Here is a 17,514-nt window from a genome sequence, read left to right as displayed (position 1 = left end):
AAAATGAACAAATCTGAGAGAGGTCCACATGTAGTACCAATATATGTAATATCAAAGCAATCGGACTTGCAGTTTTTAACAAGAAATCGAAAATATCACTTTTTACCAAAAATGACAAAAATATTCACCAAAATTAGAGAATTGAAGATATCATCACGAAATAAACAAATCTGAGAGAGGTCCACATGTAGTACCTATATATGTAGTATCAAAGAAATTGGACTTGCGGTTTTTAACAAGAAGTCGAAAATATCACTTTTCACCAAAAAATGACAAAAATATTCACCAAAAATAGAGAATTAAAGATATCATTACAAAATGAACAAATCTGAGAGAGGTCCACATGTAGTACCTATATATGTAATATCAAAGCATTTGCACTTGCGGTTTTTTACAAGAAGTCGAAAATATCAGTTTTTACCAAAAATGACAAAAATATTCACCAAAATTAGAGAATTTAAGATATCATTACAAAATGAACAAATCTGAGAGAGGTCCACATGTAGTACCTATATATGTAATATCAAAGCAATTGCACTTGTGGTTTTTAACAAGAAGTCGAAAATATCAGTTTTTACCAAAAATGACAAAAATATTCACCAAAATTACAGAATTAAAGATATCATTACAAAATGAACAAATCTGAGAGAGGTCCACATGTAGTACCTATATATGTAATATCAAAGCAATTGCACTTGCTGTTTTTAGCAAGAAGTCGAAAATATCAGTTTTTACCAAAAATGACAAAAATATTCACCAAAATTAGAGAATTGAAGATATCATCACGAAATGAACAAATCTGAGAGAGGTCCACATGTAGTACCTATATATGTAATATCAAAGCAATTGCACTTGCGGTTTTTAACAAGAAGTCGAAAATATCAGTTTTTACCAAAAATGACAAAAATATTCACCAAAATTAGAGAATTAAAGATATCAACATGAAATGAACAAACCTAAGAGAGGTCTACCCAAGGTACATATACACCAAGTATCAAAGCATTTAGGCTTGTAGTTTTCAAGAAGAAGTCGAAAAAGTAAAACATTGACACGGACGACGACGACGACGGACAATCACTCATATGATAAGCTCCGCTCGACAAAGTTGACAGCGGAGCTAAAAATGCATAATACCAGTAATTAGGTAACTCATCCCTGCTAAAAGTTATTAAAAACGTCAGGTGTAATTTTGAGCAATAGTACTAGAATGAAATATCAAATGAATGTGCCTTTCCATTTTCCATGAATTTTGTAACTTGTTATGATCATGTTAAAAAACTGGGTACTTTCAACAATTTGCTGAATTCTAATAAAAAAATGTGTCTTGAAAAACTCTTTTACATCATTGTTGGTTATTGAAAACATTTTGGCAGTTTTACTGAAAAGATTGGGTTTTTCATTGTTCATGCATATTAATTTTATATGCAAAATAAGACTTTTTCAGACACGTCCTTCGGGGAAGAGTTGCATGACACGATTGGTTGAAATAATCGTCTCATTTGCATAAATTAATATTCATGAGAAATGACAAAATAGTCTTTCCAGTAAAATTGTGCCAACATGCTTTCTGATAGCATACATGATAGTTCTAAATTGACTGATTCTATCGTTACAAGCTGAAAAAATACATCGAAAAACTGATGTAAAGGTTTTTTTGATACACAATTTTGATCAGACTCCAGCAAACTGTTGAAAGTAACTATAGGTTTTTTCTTTACTCTGATCATAGCAAGTTATGGAGTATATAGAGACACATTTATATTTCACTCTAGTACTATTGCTCAAAATTGTTCAAACTGTTTTCAGTGACTTTTGTCAGTGACAAGTATGCATTTTGAGAAACCAGTGTGTGTGTATGCGCAGTTTGAAATGGAACAATTTTGAACGTAATAAAATCATGTGTAGAACTCGGGCTCCAGCAAGATATTGTGGTGTCAAACTGGCTGTCGGTTAAATTGTATAGCACTAGACTTAATTTTAGAGCCTGTTGTTGGTTGACGATGGGCTACGGTCGACTAACTGCGAAACGTTCCATTCAGATCAGATGGCGCCCTCTCATGCCAATCTCCCCCTGACTTCCCTAGTAATATTAATAATAATAACTTTATTGACATTATTCATTTCGATTAGAACATAGTCAAAGATTCGAAAGCCAACTGTTTAATCAAAAACCAAAGAGTTAGCCAATTCGCTAGTGAGTTTGCAAATTGGCTGCCCAGTACTTCTGAGACTTGCTGTAATATTAATGCATGCATGTCATCGGCTAATGGTGGTCATTAAATCAATAGCCATATAGCTAGGATTTGAAAAATAATGCCCAGGATCATTATGTTCTCCCTTATAAATTCACCCAGCCAAATCTTTGCTACTGACTGAGCCACCAAACTGTTTAAAAACAATGAATTTTATTGTGCTCGTCTTGCATGACAGTTATATTTATTTCAGACCCTTTGATCAGTTTTAGCTGTTATCATATCGAAATGCATTACTAAAATTAAGAACAAGCACACACAAGCTTGAAATTGAAAAGGGCAGGTACACACACCCTAAAACACCACTGAATGAAAGAAAGTGCAAACAGTGCAACATGAATGTGATTGAGGATGAATTCCACTTTCTCATGACTTGTCCAAAATATGGAAACTTGCGCCAACAACTTATGTCTGAATTTAATTTTCTATCACATGATGCACACAATACATTCATTCGATTGCTCAGTGCAGATGAATGTGAAGTTATAAAAAAGGTTTCCCAGTTTATTTACAAAGCCTTTCAAGAAAGAATAGATTCCGGTACTTGATAGTTTTGAATTTTATTATTATTAGTCTTAGTTTTATTATTATTAAACTTATTAGTATTAGTATCAAATTTAACACATTACATTTTACTTTTATACTTTATAACATCTTCTCTTTCTATATTATTTCATTATTATTATACCTTTTTATACTTTTATTGCTACTGTACTGATCGAAATACTGTATTTCTAAAGATGCAATAAATATTATTATTATTATTATCGGATGTAATTTCATTTGCGCTTGATTGCATGCTGATGTGTGGGCATGTGGATGATCTGTCATTTATGTTAAAGGAAAGGTCAAGGCAGTCACTATTCAAAATATATGCTATTGTACTTATTTGTAAAAAAAAAAAAAATGTTATGATCATTGTAAAATACAAAGTCGTGTATTGCCTGATCCTATCTGAGCGCTGACATGTAATGGCTTTCCCTATCTGAGCACTGCCATCTTGGCAGAAATCTAGCACCACCATAAGTCAATTTGGCAGAAAGGATGCCAGGTAATCATGACGTTAAAAATTTAAATAGCTTTGATGGTCAAAGACTTTAGCTTGCGTACATTAAGTCTCCAAGGACCACTTCAAGTCAGAAGATTTTCGTGGAAACCCTGCATTCTTAGATTTGGTTGGATTAAAACAGATCAAACGATTAAAGCCAGAAGCTGCTCCTATATACCACCTGGCTAATTCAGAGATGATGTCCATGTCAGTGACAGGAGCACGTGACACAAATGAAAGACAGGAAAAGACCCAGGTACATTATTTTCTATACATTTATTTCATTATTTTATCATATACATATATTATTTTATTATTGGATATGCCTATATTTTTGACATGGAAAACAAGTTGTTTTGGTTCTAATTTTAGTTGTTTTAGGAGCTAGAAATGATGAATGAGTTGAAGATGAGTGCCACATTTGTCACTGAATATTTTATTCATAGGATTTAAATTTCAAACTAATCACAAAATAGGCATTGAATGTTCAACATTATAACCTTCAGAAGTATTATTTAATTTTTCTTGTGGAAATTCCTGTATCCTTTGTTTTTGCTGTGCCTTTTCAAATCTGTTTTCACATTTCGAAATAAATTTTTTGAGTTGATTGTTTTGCATATAAATTCAGTCTGTTGATTTGTTTATGTATGAAATCAAAGCCAGGGATTGCCTCAATCAATCATAAAAACAAAGAATATAAACATAGCATTTCAATATAGTGAAAGTACAGAAAATAAGTGATGCACACCAGAAAATTATTATTAGTCATTACAGTTTTTTTTACAGATGGTTGTACTGATTGATAACTTGGTGAAGAAACAGAAAACTTATTTATCACAGACAATTACCTCTTCCAGGTAAGAATAGTTCACAACTTCATCAATAAGTTACAACCCCCCACCCTCCTTTACAGGTATATATTATTATGGTAATGGTAATGAAAATGTTAAATTACTTGTGACATTCAGTAAGTATAATTGTCATATATTGATGAATATACCAAATTGTATGGTCTTGATGACAGGGGTTTGTTGCACTAACTGATTTGGCATTTATTACAACAATAATCACAATATCAAGGTCAGCATTCCAATTTAAGTCATAAATAAAATAAATGCTGCATATTATGTCTTATGATGTATTGTTTTATTTTACATAGATCAAATCACAAACGTACAGAACTGTGGATGTACAAGCAGACATCCAGTCAGCTGTTGAATTTCTCTACCACTGCTTTACATGTAAAGATTGACCACTCATATGTGAAGCTCTTTTCAGCATGTACTGAGACTACAAACTCCTGCAGTCATAAACACCAAAGAAGAAGACACCTATCAATCAACACCAGCTTAGTTCTCCACTTGATTTATCATTGGATGAAGCAGATGAACAGCACAATGGACAACTCCATAATTACAAAACATGCTAAAGATGATTCATATCACCCTGATTCTGAAAGCAAAGATGAGTTGATCAATGAATGACAATGTACAAAGCTTAACACAGAAGTGTGTGAACAAAAGGAAATTCATCATCCACGAATTATGTATAGATGCATTATTCTCACAGATTGTATGTGAAACATGTAGCAAACCTCCTTGTCTCAAAGAAACAAAGAAATCAACAATGGGTCCAATCTATCAGTAAATCTTTAGTGGCTGTACTATTCTATAGTGATCAATACAGCCATTGATTGACCGGTCGGTAGAGCTCCACTGTAATTGACAAGTGCAGAGGTACAGAGAAGTGGAATCTATGACAGTATGACAGTTTAGTAATTGTGGCAATGGTCACTGGAAGGGCATATCCTGTAAGAGGAAACGCATTTATGTATGTAATGCATGGATATGTATAATTGATGATGTGGGTGTACAGGAAATTAAAGCTGAAACATGAAGTTGTTGTCACTATTACGAGAACTTCCCTTGAACTTCCCTTGAAAGATCTTGACAGTGGGGTGACCACCTGACCACCAAAACACATGCACTCAACATGTGACCTTGAGATGACCCTGACCTGGGACCTTGAGATGATCCTGACCCAGCCTTGAAGATTTTAAGGATATGTTTCACACCCCCCCCCCCCCCTCACTGTTCAGTGTCACCCATATAAAAGCAGCAAACGTATAATTAACTTTCTGGAAAACATTGGCCCATCCAGTTCATTTTCCAAGACAATGTGTACTGAGAAAGCCTAGCTTCCAACTGATAAAGTCGTCTACTGGAGTCCATGCATTAAACATAGCCCATATAATGTATGGGAAAGTGAAAAAATCCAAAAAAAATCACTAAATGAAGAAACTTAAGAGAGGACCAGTCCATGTGTCTACAATGAATTTCAAAACAATGTGGCAGGCGGTTTAGGAGAAGACACTTGACACATGCGTATGGCACCATGAAAATTATTATTATGAGTCTAATTCATGTCAACAAATTCATGCCAAATTACAAAGCAATCTGACAAATGATAGAGGAAAAAAAATCACTTTTAACCAAAAAATGACAAAAACATTTACATGTGATGTCATAAAATGAAAAAATCTGACAGAGGACTGTCCCAGGTAGGTGTGGTATGAATAGCAAGGCAATCCAGCTGACGGTTTGGGAGAAGAAGTCGTTTGAATGAAAAAAGTTGACAGGCGACATACATGTACAACGGACAGATGACGACAGATGTGTCCAACCCTTGAGCTCAGCTTGGTCATCTTCGATTACAGAGGAGCTATTTTAACATTGCCGCCAAGAAAAAAGGATGTGATGAAATATCCCCCTGGATAAAGATGACCAATCATCTGTGGTGGGTAACTCAGCATTGTAATGGGGACGATGAGTGGCTAGTGGAGAGTTAGAAGTTATTACATATGTAATAAGCATGACTTTCCAAGTGCTAAAGTGATAAGTTGTTTCTGCCTAACTCTGCTAGAAACAGAGGAAAGAAAGAAGTGGCTGAAGCGATAAGTAAAGTATACAGAGCTTTGGAAGGGAATAAGTGGACTAATTGAAGCCCCGGAAACTGATTGGCACAGTGCTGGTAATCACGAGTTATGTATAAATTAATTAGGCATTTTGCATACCAAAAATAATTCAGTGATGTTATAATCATTTGATAAGAAAATAGTTTACCCAAAGTGAATAATGTGCAAAAGACGTGTGTTGGGTTCTATAACAGCCAACTTGAGGTCACAATGTTTTAATGACTTTACAATTTCTCAGTAACTCTCACAGGGAAAGAAAGTCAGACAACCGTCAAAGAACATTGATACATAAATGAATAAAAAAACATGTCTTTGCGTGTGTGTTGAATGTGTTTGTGTGTTTTAATCCCCATATTTATGATTGTTTGTGTGATGATATTGTGAAAACATTTGAAGAGTGTGGAAACACTGATTGTAGGAACTGAAAATAGCTTGAAAAAGACTGGATTAATTGTGTTAATGGCATGATGTGCAAAACAATATTCCAACCTGTTGACCACTTTCTATTGGCCGTGCCCTGATATGAAGAGTAAAGTTGTCTTTGTATATTCACAGCTGACAGAAAGTTAAACATTATCAAAATTAAATAATATAAATGATTGTTGGAATTTTTTTTAAAAACATTAAATATCACATCACAACTCATTGCCTGTATCTGAAGATAAGTACATGAAATGTCTTGACTGCCTTGGCTGAGCTGACCTGTATTTACATTCCATCAATTATAACTCTGGCTTGGCACATTCAAAAATCTGTTTTGATATTTTGTATGACACTAACACATGTAACGATTGTAGCCCAAATAAAATTCATGTACGTAAAATAGGATTTAACCTTGTTGTGGTGTTGGATTTGAACCTAGTCTGTGTGGATACATTTATATTATCACCATTATTATTTATTATCAACAAATTGTTGCCACAGTGACTGTGTTGTTGTTTTTTAGGACGATCTAAAAGTGTACCTGGCCACACAGGGTTGGCAGCTTCACGCTTAAAAGTACAAGTTAAGTGCCATCAGTAACGCCTAAATAATTGGATAAAATGGATATTTTTTACAACTAGTATTTCTAGAAGACATAAAAGCAGAAGTACTCAATATTAAGAAGACGACTTTCAGTGCGACGCGACTACCAAATACTGAACCAGGCAACATTACAACAGACATCTCCATTACTGTCACATCAGCAGCAGCAAGCATCAAACGTCAACAGTACCATCACTGGAACAACATGATCACAGCCAACTATGACATCAGTCAACTTTACCAACACCATGACCTCTCACCTTTGGAAAAGCAGACAGTTGTGTGACAATGAAGAAAGAAGACTATAATACATGTGTGGTCACTGGTACTGAAAATTATGGATGTGCTATTCACCAAACAGGCAAATTCAAATCCGACTGGTGGCCCAACAAAATGTGGTTCTACTTTGAAACATCAGAAAAATCATCAACATGCTGCAATTCCCAAAACAACTGACAACTCTAATTGAACTTACAAGAGGCCATCAATGGTAAATGTTGCAAGACAAAGCTGCCTGATTATTGAAGAACGTTTTCATCGATATTTATTGTTATACTGATTAATTTATTTGCTTTCAAATGTATGTTCTTTTTAAACTTGTATTGTTTTGTAAAACTGTTTCTGCCTTGAGAAGAATAATTGCAATAAATTTATCACTTTAAAAAATAATGGAAGCCAAGACAAAAATTATGACCATTAAACTACCACATTCTTTGTGTGCTCCACCAGATTTGGTTGGTAAAATTTTAGTAATTTTGGTACATGGAAACAACCCAAAATATAAACATCCCCATCCCCACTGTAACTTTATTCATAAGAAAACAATGAGTGTGCATTGTATAGGTACCGGTATATCTTATTTTTGAACACTTAAATGGCCCTGAAAAGGACCGTTTGATATGGGGCAGAATAAGATTCTGCATTTCTGTGGCATATCCTATATCCAAAGTGTCCATTGTATTCATTGCTCGGAACTGGTGATAACAACACAAAATTAAAGTACACAGAAACTGTATGACATCATGAGTGAGAACAGGATTGCTTGCTTCAATGTCCATCGTATTCATTGCTGAGAACTGGTGATGGCAACCCAAAAGTACACAGAAACTGCATGACATCATGAGTGAGGACAGGATTGCTTGCTTCAATGTCAATCGTATTCATTGCTGGGAACTGGTGATAACAACCCAAAAGTACACAGAAACTGTATGACATCATGAGTGAGGACAGGATTGCTTGCTTCAATGTCCATCGTATTCATTGCTGGGAACTGGTGATAACAACCCAAAAGTACACAGAAACTGTATGACATCATGAGTGAGGACAGGATTGCTTGCTTCAATGTCCATCGTATTCATTGCTGAGAACTGGTGATGGCAACCCAAAAGTACACAGAAACTGCATGACATCATGAGTGAGGACAGGATTGCTTGCTTCATTGTTCATCGTATTCATTGCTGGGAACTGGTGATAACAACACGAAAGTACACAGAAACTGCATGACATCATGAGTGAGGACAGGATTGCTTGCTTCAATGTCCATTGTATTCATTGCTGGGAACTGGTGATGGCAACCCAAAAGTACACAGAAACTGCATGACATCATGAGTGAGGACAGGATTGCTTGCTTCATTGTCCATCGTATTCATTGCTGGGAACTGGTGATAACAACACAAATGTGCACAGAAACTGCATGACATCATGAGTGAGGACATCGTATTCATTGCTGGGATCTGGTGATGGCAACCCAAAAGTACGAAGTCAGTGTCAGGGCCAGTACACTAGTTACATGTAGATGTGATGATAACACAATAATCTGTAAAATTCAACCTGCAATTTCACTATGATCATTTCATGTAGTGCTAAAAGATCACTGTAACATTGTTCTCCACTCCAAATATTGACTAATAAAATACAACACTGACAAACAAAAACATGCATCAATTACATGTGACCACAATTCCCATGTAGACCAGCCTGGATACAGCAATTGTTTGAGGTATTGTATTCTCGGGGGCGGACACCCGGGCATTTTCACCGCATGGCAACCATCACGGTGAAAACAAAGGCCGAAAAACTCTCAGAAAACGGTACTTTATGATGGTTGTTGAGACTCCCCTGAACAGTGTAACAAGATTAGCCCTGCATGTGTAACGCATATAAATTTGATTGTTCAGGATTACTTCAAAGTTGAGTTCCTGTTGTTTTCTCGAATTTTCATCAGCTCTTCGCTCGGCATTTTGCAGCAGCGCGCGCAGAGCCCATAGAAATACGTGGTACAGTGGTGCGCGTCTTAGCAACATGGAACATCTTGTGATGTAGCTCCACCCCTGAGAATACAATGCTCAGTATTGATACCTCAAAGTGCATGACAATAATGCTCAATCAAAATTCTCTAGATTTTCTGATCAAATATTAAGAGTCAAATCCTTAAATCAATGTTTTGGATAACTTGAAGTAGGTTTACTTTATGGCAAGTTAAAACAGATTTTTTTTTCTCAGTCATAAAATGTGTCCTTTTGTGTGTGTGTAGTTTTTGTTCTGAGCAACTTATACATTGTGATATTGGTTACATTTATGATTTAATGTGAATATAATAACTACAAGTCTCACAAACAAACTTGTACTACATTCTGCAAAGTGTATTATTTCCACTCACAACTACTTATATTAAATATTGCTATTTTACTCAGACATGGAAGTGTCATAATGCAAATCAGAATTTTGTGATATGTTGTTTTAATATGAATTGTTAGTTTTAGTTGTCACTGAAAAATGTCTCAAATCATGCATGCTGTAGTGAATGATCAATGCATTGTTTGTGTACTCATCTATGTTATATTGACAGATGATAACTTTCTATTCTATACAGGAAGACAGAACAGCTTTATACCATGCAAGTAGGAAGGGTCACAGTTCAATTGTTAAACTTCTTATAGACCATGGAGCAGATGTTTTGATTAAAACTAAGGTTGGTGTACATTAATTTAATATGCCCCTCCCCATTTCAAACCTCTACCAATCAACTAACCTCTAACACAACCACACTCCACTCCCTCCCCATACACTCAGTCAAAAAAAGTTGGTTACCGGTAATTGAAACATGTAATATTTAGTCATCCTCTTTCATATATACTTGACATGTTTATCCTCTTATGCTAAACTACAGAATGTATTGTATTGAATACACATTAAAATCTTGCATAAATCAGGGTCACTGTATTCGGTTAACAAAATATTAAATTAAATTACTATAAATTAAAGTGTTAAAATAACAAGTGCAATTAAGTGTTAATAGCCCAGAACATGCATGATAGAACTCAGAATTTTATGGTGGAGATTGATTAATGCACAAAATTGCTCTATAATCTCAACTTTAGGTGTCTTCCCTAAACAAGAAATCATACTAACAAGTATGCCCTCTCATATATTGTTGGTATAAATCGGTGAGATAGAACCAAATATTATGGTTGAAATTTTACTACTAAAATATTACAAACCTTTCCAGTGTGCTAGCTATAATGCAAAGATGAACAAGAAATCATTTGCATACAAGGTTCCTACAGAGTATAGAATCAAAACATGATGTTGTTTCAAAACTTGTCATATTCAGAGATAAAAAGTTACTTTTTACAGTCATAATTAGCTTAGAACAGAAATTTTCAGTGTCTTTCCAACACCAGCACTAACTGTTATGTAATGACCTTTACTCTGTCAAATGATCATGTGACAATCAGCTTTTAAATAATCGATGAGAAATAACTTCAGTTAAAATATTATATTCAGTCTGTTGTAGTTACTGTTTTATGTTTCTCTTTACTTCCTGATATTTATCTTATTCACAGTGGGGTACATGTTTAGAGGTTGCACGTGATGAGAAACACACTGAGGTGGAGAAGATTCTCCTTCCACTGGTGCAGATATGGTGAGGACATTTATCTGAGTTTCTGTTTCTATATTTTCACTTTTCTGTTTGAAATTATTTTGACAGAAGTCTTTAATTCTACAATTATTAACCACTGAAAATATCTTACTGACATATAATTCATCCACTCAAAAAAATGTTTTTTGTTTTGTTGTTTTGAGTTTCCTGGTGTTTTGGCAGTGAGGGTCATTTGCAAGTAGACATGTTTGTACTTGTATATTGTCCCCAAGATGTAATAATGTATATTTTGTACAACTTCATTGTGTGTACAAATAAAATACATGTTTACCATATTACATGAATATTTTGTAAACTTTCAAATGTGATGTGAATACCTATAATACAGAATCAACATGCAGGTATAGTTCAATACTATATGTATTCTGGCTGCCTGGAAGTGAATAATGACAATACACCCCCACGTCCTAAGCTAAGCTGAGTAGCCAGAGAACCCCGAAATTATTTATTCAGCCATTTACATATAAATAAATTTTTGTTTGTGGTCTATCATGGTCTGCAGTAGCAAAGTAATCATTACAATTAACAATTCTCAGATGTTATTAATTATTACTTAAAAAACATGATTTATATATTAATAAGGTTTATTTTGGAACAATATATTTTTTTTATATAATAACTTCTTCATATCTCTTCCAGAAATGATCAATTTGATCAGAAAAATTTAAAGCAGGAAGACTTCTCAGCAGTGAAAATCACTATAATTCACAAGTTTAAATAACACAAGCAATTTCATATTTACATGTTAATTTTTAAGTGGGGTGGCAGGGACTAAATTTTTGATGCCTACTGTATTACCAGGTGTTTGCCTAGCAACAAGAAGATTGTGGGTTCAATTCAATAACATTAAACAATACCTGAAGGGTCTCAGAGGTAACAAGTTAGGGACATAGCAAATACATCTTCAACATTTTAACTGAATCAGTGACGGTTTTATTCAAATCTCAGGACAAAAATATAAAATAGGATCAAGTAAATCTTATGAAGGTAACTAATGCTTTCCAATTGTTTTTTTAATTCATAAATCCAGTAAACCAATAAACAACCCTGCACATTAAATTTAGTTATAACATCAACATTTTGAATCAGTTGATGAACTTATATTTTTAGCTTAATTACTTGTCTAGTTTTTTTTCCTGTTACAAGTACTTACATTTATAGAATAATACTCATCAAATACTTTTACTGTCATTGATCAATCAATCGTGTTTTCTTTACTTTAGTGTGTAATTCAGTTATACTAGAGTTTATCTCACCAAGTGTGACTCATTCAAATCAAGTACACCATTATAGTACTGTAACTTACTTTAGTGTGTAATTCAGTTATACTAGAGTTTATCTCACCAAGTGTGACTCATTCAAATCAAGTACACCATTATAGTACTATAACTTACTTTAGTGTGTAATTCAGTTATACTAGAGTTTATTTCACCAAGTGTGACTCATTCAAATCAAGTACACCATTATAGTACTATAACTTACTTTAGTGTGTAATTCAGTAATACTAGAGTTTATTTCACCAAGTGTGACTCATTCAAATCAAGTACACCATTATAGTACTATAACTTACTTTAGTGTGTAATTCAGTTATACTAGAGTTTATTTCACCAAGTGTGACTCATTCAAATCAAGTACACCATTATAGTACTGTAACTTACTTTAGTGTGTAATTCAGTTATACTAGAGTTTATTTCACCAAGTGTGACTCATTCAAATCAAGTACACCATTATAGTACTATAACTTACTTTAGTGTGTAATTCAGTTATACTAGAGTTTAGTTCACCAAGTGTGACTCATTCAAATCAAGTATACCATTATAGTACTATAACTTACTTTAGTGTGTAATTCAGTTATACTAGAGTTTATTTCACCAAGTGTGACTCATTCAAATCAAGTATACCATTATAGTACTGTAACTTACTTTAGTGTGTAATTCAGTCATACTAGAGTTTATTTCACCAAGTGTGACTCATTCAAATCAAGTACACCATTATAGTACTGTAACTTACTTTAGTGTGTAATTCAGTTATACTAGAGTTTATTTCACCAAGTGTGACTCATTCAAATCAAGTACACCATTATAGTACTGTAACTTACTTTAGTGTGTAATTCAGTAATACTAGAGTTTATTTCACCAAGTGTGACTCATTCAAATCAAGTACACCATTATAGTACTATAACTTACTTTAGTGTGTAATTCAGTTATACTAGAGTTTATTTCACCAAGTGTGACTCATTCAAATCAAGTACACCATTATAGTACTATAACTTACTTTAGTGTGTAATTCAGTTATACTAGAGTTTATTTTACCAAGTGTGACTCATTCAAATCAAGTACACCATTATAGTACTGTAACATACTTTAGTGTGTAATTCAGTTATACCAGAGTTTATTTCACCAAGTGTGACTCATTCAAATCAAGTACACCATTATAGTACTGTAACTTACTTTAGTGTGTAATTCAGTTATACTAGAGTTTATTTTACCAAGTGTGACTCATTCAAATCAAGTACACCATTATAGTACTATAACTTACTTTAGTGTGTAATTCAGTTATACTAGAGTTTATTTTACCAAGTGTGACTCATTCAAATCAAGTACACCATTATAGTACTGTAACATACTTTAGTGTGTAATTCAGTTATAGTAGAGTTTATTTCAAAGTCAAATAAGCTGTTATACTATACTTCACAAATTTCATAACGTGTGACAAACTTTCCTAAACTCTTCTCCTTTTGGCATGATTTAAAATCATCATCTCGATATATACATGTATCTCAGCAACACCTCATCGCATTTTAAAACGAGAAAATATTCAGCAAGAATAAAGAAAGCCTTAGATGAAATATACTGTGAGAAGGAGCTAGTCATCTTTTTATGTCATAGAACAGAAAATGGCATGTACCAGACTAGTGAATTGATTCTAAATGAGAAAATGCATATGATTAATTAACACTCAACTAATTAATAATTCAACCAAATAAATAGCTATGTTAATTTTATGAAAGCACTGCTGTTGTATAGCAGTGGCTAGAATCAGTGTAGCGGAGCGATAATAATAATTTTAAATTTCCAATTATATTACATCATTTTCATGTCATGTAACTCGATGTTGCCTGAATGTTAATTTACAAACTGACCACAATGACATCCACTATTCTCAACAAACCCATACAGTAACCTGAATGAATTCAATACAGTTTCAAATAATTGCAAAATTATCAACAAGGAATCTTCAAGAAATCACTGTCACTGCTAACATGAAGAAGGGGTGGACAGGGAAAAGGGCAGTTGATCAACAACCACATTCTGACTACCGTAGACACGTACATTGTTCAGACCCAAATATGTGATTTTCAGTTCATGTGGTGTTAAATTGGATTCAAAATTGGCATATTCAAGTGATTCATGAGAACCACCACATTATTGAGATGTACTGAGTAGGTTTTTCTGATCAGGGTTAAATCCTGATTTTGATGTAACCTCACCAAGAGCATGTGGTAAAGGCATAAGTTAATGTTCATTCAACTCAAAGTTCCTAAATCTTTATGTTTGCATGCAATTCAAAGATTAAGATGTTTTTGTTATTTTTCTCTACTTTTTAGTGATGGATTTTTCATTGTGTTCTTTAGGGTGGTAATAAAATTCAGATGAATAAATTAGTCTATATTTGATTTACAATACAAAATACATTTTATTAAGGTGTATACAAAATTACTAATACAGCTACATATATTGTAAACTTCTCAGACATACAAATGGAGCAGCTGGAAGATTTAGTTCACTTGATGTGGAAGCTATGTCTCAAATAATTGCAGAGATCATTTATGCTACCAAAGACGACTTCTTAATCATCAGGATTTGAATACTATATAGTCATTTCTATTGCATCAGACAGCGCCCTCTATCATCCATAATGATAAAGTATTACTGGGTCTGAGAGAAGGCAGTGTTCAGATTGACTGGGGGTGTGGGGGGTGTGGTGTCTATCCCCCCCCCCAAATATCACACACTTTATCAGTAATTTGATTGGTTCTTGCATACAATTTGAGACTATGATGTCACTGACTGACAATCTCCTAAGAAGCCAAAACACGGCTTGCTTGCTGACTTCGTAATAACTGTTTAGAATAAGCAAAATTTTAGTGTTTTTGCAATGTACCAATACTATCAGACACTTGATGTGGACATCACATTTTCTAATTCTCCCAACCACAACCGATTTGTTTCTCCAACTGTACCATTTGCTGATCACTTGTGACATGTGTGATATCACATATAGAATTGCCGCAAAATTGTGCAGTAGGTTGCCAACAAACACCTACATGAAAGCTCTACATTATCATCTTTGACAGGGGAGATGTTAAGAATACCATGCTTTAAACAGGATACTTGACTGAAGAAAATCAGTAAGAATGAACAGACTCAGGTGAACTATTCTAATAATTGGAATATGAAAAGTGAAGTACCATCTTGATAAGTGGAAGACTTCACCCCATGACTACTGGAACTAATCCATTAATCTCTTGTGACCCCAGGCTGGATCTGATAAAGAGAGTTTATACACTGGAAAGTATAGACAACTTTGAATTCCTAACACACTAACAAAAAAGCAATGTCCTTGGAAATTCCACCATTTTGGATGATATTAAAAACAAAACAAAAAATAATAAATTCAAAATGACCCACACATGTACAAACTTATGTTTACTCAATGAACTATTTGAAATAGTATTTCTCTGTCTAGCAGAAGATAATTATTGTACCATCCTACACGCTACACTATATGCCCCTCACCGGTCAAAGGTGATATACTTTCACCAAACAAAACTCTCACCAGGTATGGGATGACTGGAAAACCATTGAGATTGTTGCACTGTCACTGAAACTATAAGACCAGAATAAGAAGTATACTGTCAGAGTGGAAACACATCAGATTGACCCCTGTTACTCCAACATTATTTTCCCTGAGGAAAACACTACAATACCAATAAGGTCTTATGATGGACTCATGTAAAACGGTATACTAAGTAAAAATCACAAGAATTCCAGAAGCAATTGAACCTTATCACAAAACAAAACTGTGAATGTGTCACAGCAACCTATCATATGTGATGTTTAAAAAAGTTTGATTAAAATCTACTTGTTTACTATTGCTTAGAAACCATAGTACAATTACCTCCCAACCCATCTACAAGATTGGAAAGTGGTGAGCAAAATTTTGTCATTAGAATTTTTCTCACCAAATTAAATTGATACAAAGCCTTGCATCAGTGTGTAAATACTGCATTCATGTGTATGCCTCACCCACTTACTGTGAATGAAAAAAACAACCCAAGCAGCAATATTCCAATATAAGCTCACAGTTGTGCTAACAAAGTAGTAATATTGATGTAAACTACCGGTATTACATTTGAACTATCCATATTACTATTCTGTTAGTAAAACAGTGAGTTAAATTACAATATTGCTGGTTTAATTGTTTTTTTGTTCACAGTAATACAAGGTTACAAACTATGGGACAAGGACAAGAAAGGGATATATAGAACTAAAAGTGATACAGTACCTTAATTCTCTTCAATGATGTAGTCTTTATAATTCTGATAAGTCTTCTCTTTGAACGGTGGACTAATGCAGAATCACTCCACAAAGGTCAGTGTTGGGGATATATTTGCAAGCCAACAGAATACAAGGAATAACCAATGGACACAATACCATTGACATGATCAGTTCTGTGGACTTGTAAATAACATTATGAGGTAGGTATCTACTTGTACACTAACAGTAATTAAATATTCAGTCCATGGACACCAGTATACAACTAAATTCAAACATTCTGTGGATGTACAAATAACATGGGACCATAGGGATCTATTTGCAAGTCAACAGAAACTAAATCAATCAGTCAATGGAAGCTGTACCATTGATATCTATCTCAGTTCTGTGGACTTGCAAATAACAAATAGAGATAGGGATTTACTACAACATACCAACAGAAAATTAAAGGTTGAATTCAGATAATGGACTTGGTGCCATTGTCATCAACCAAATTCTGTTGTTGTGCAAAAAGTTAGAAATCTATTTACTCCACCAATAGAAATGCAAGTGATATATTTAATGACAAAATATATCATAGATCTATTGGTGTACAAGTAAACTAGGGATCTATCAGGGGTGGGCATACACATTGGTAAATGCAGAAACAAACAACCAAATAGATCCTACCTGGATGAACATGTACAGTATCTTACAGCACTATCTTCAAAGTA

At 33.9% G+C, this 17,514-nt stretch overlaps 1 protein-coding gene across 1 annotated transcript in view; it reads left to right on the top strand.

Annotated features, from left to right (window-relative positions):
- LOC144350123 (uncharacterized) overlaps nt 1–12,933 on the top strand; it is a 96,559-nt gene extending 83,626 nt beyond the window's left edge. Inside the window, exons 14-16 of the mRNA XM_085492977.1 lie at nt 10,173–10,271; nt 11,146–11,225; nt 11,883–12,933. Coding sequence (XP_085349103.1) covers nt 10,173–10,271; nt 11,146–11,225; nt 11,883 — 180 coding nt within the window. The 3' untranslated portion in view covers nt 11,884–12,933. The remainder of the gene's footprint in view (nt 1–10,172; nt 10,272–11,145; nt 11,226–11,882) is intronic.
- Nucleotides 12,934–17,514: the final 4,581 nt, after the last annotated feature.

The sequence above is a fragment of the Saccoglossus kowalevskii genome, chromosome 18 (genome assembly GCF_978046115.1).
Source record: "Saccoglossus kowalevskii chromosome 18, keSacKowa6.1, whole genome shotgun sequence".
NCBI classification, from domain to species: Eukaryota; Metazoa; Hemichordata; class Enteropneusta; family Harrimaniidae; genus Saccoglossus; species Saccoglossus kowalevskii.
Note: the sequence above shows the minus strand (reverse complement) of the source record. Positions and strands in the feature narration are given on the sequence as shown.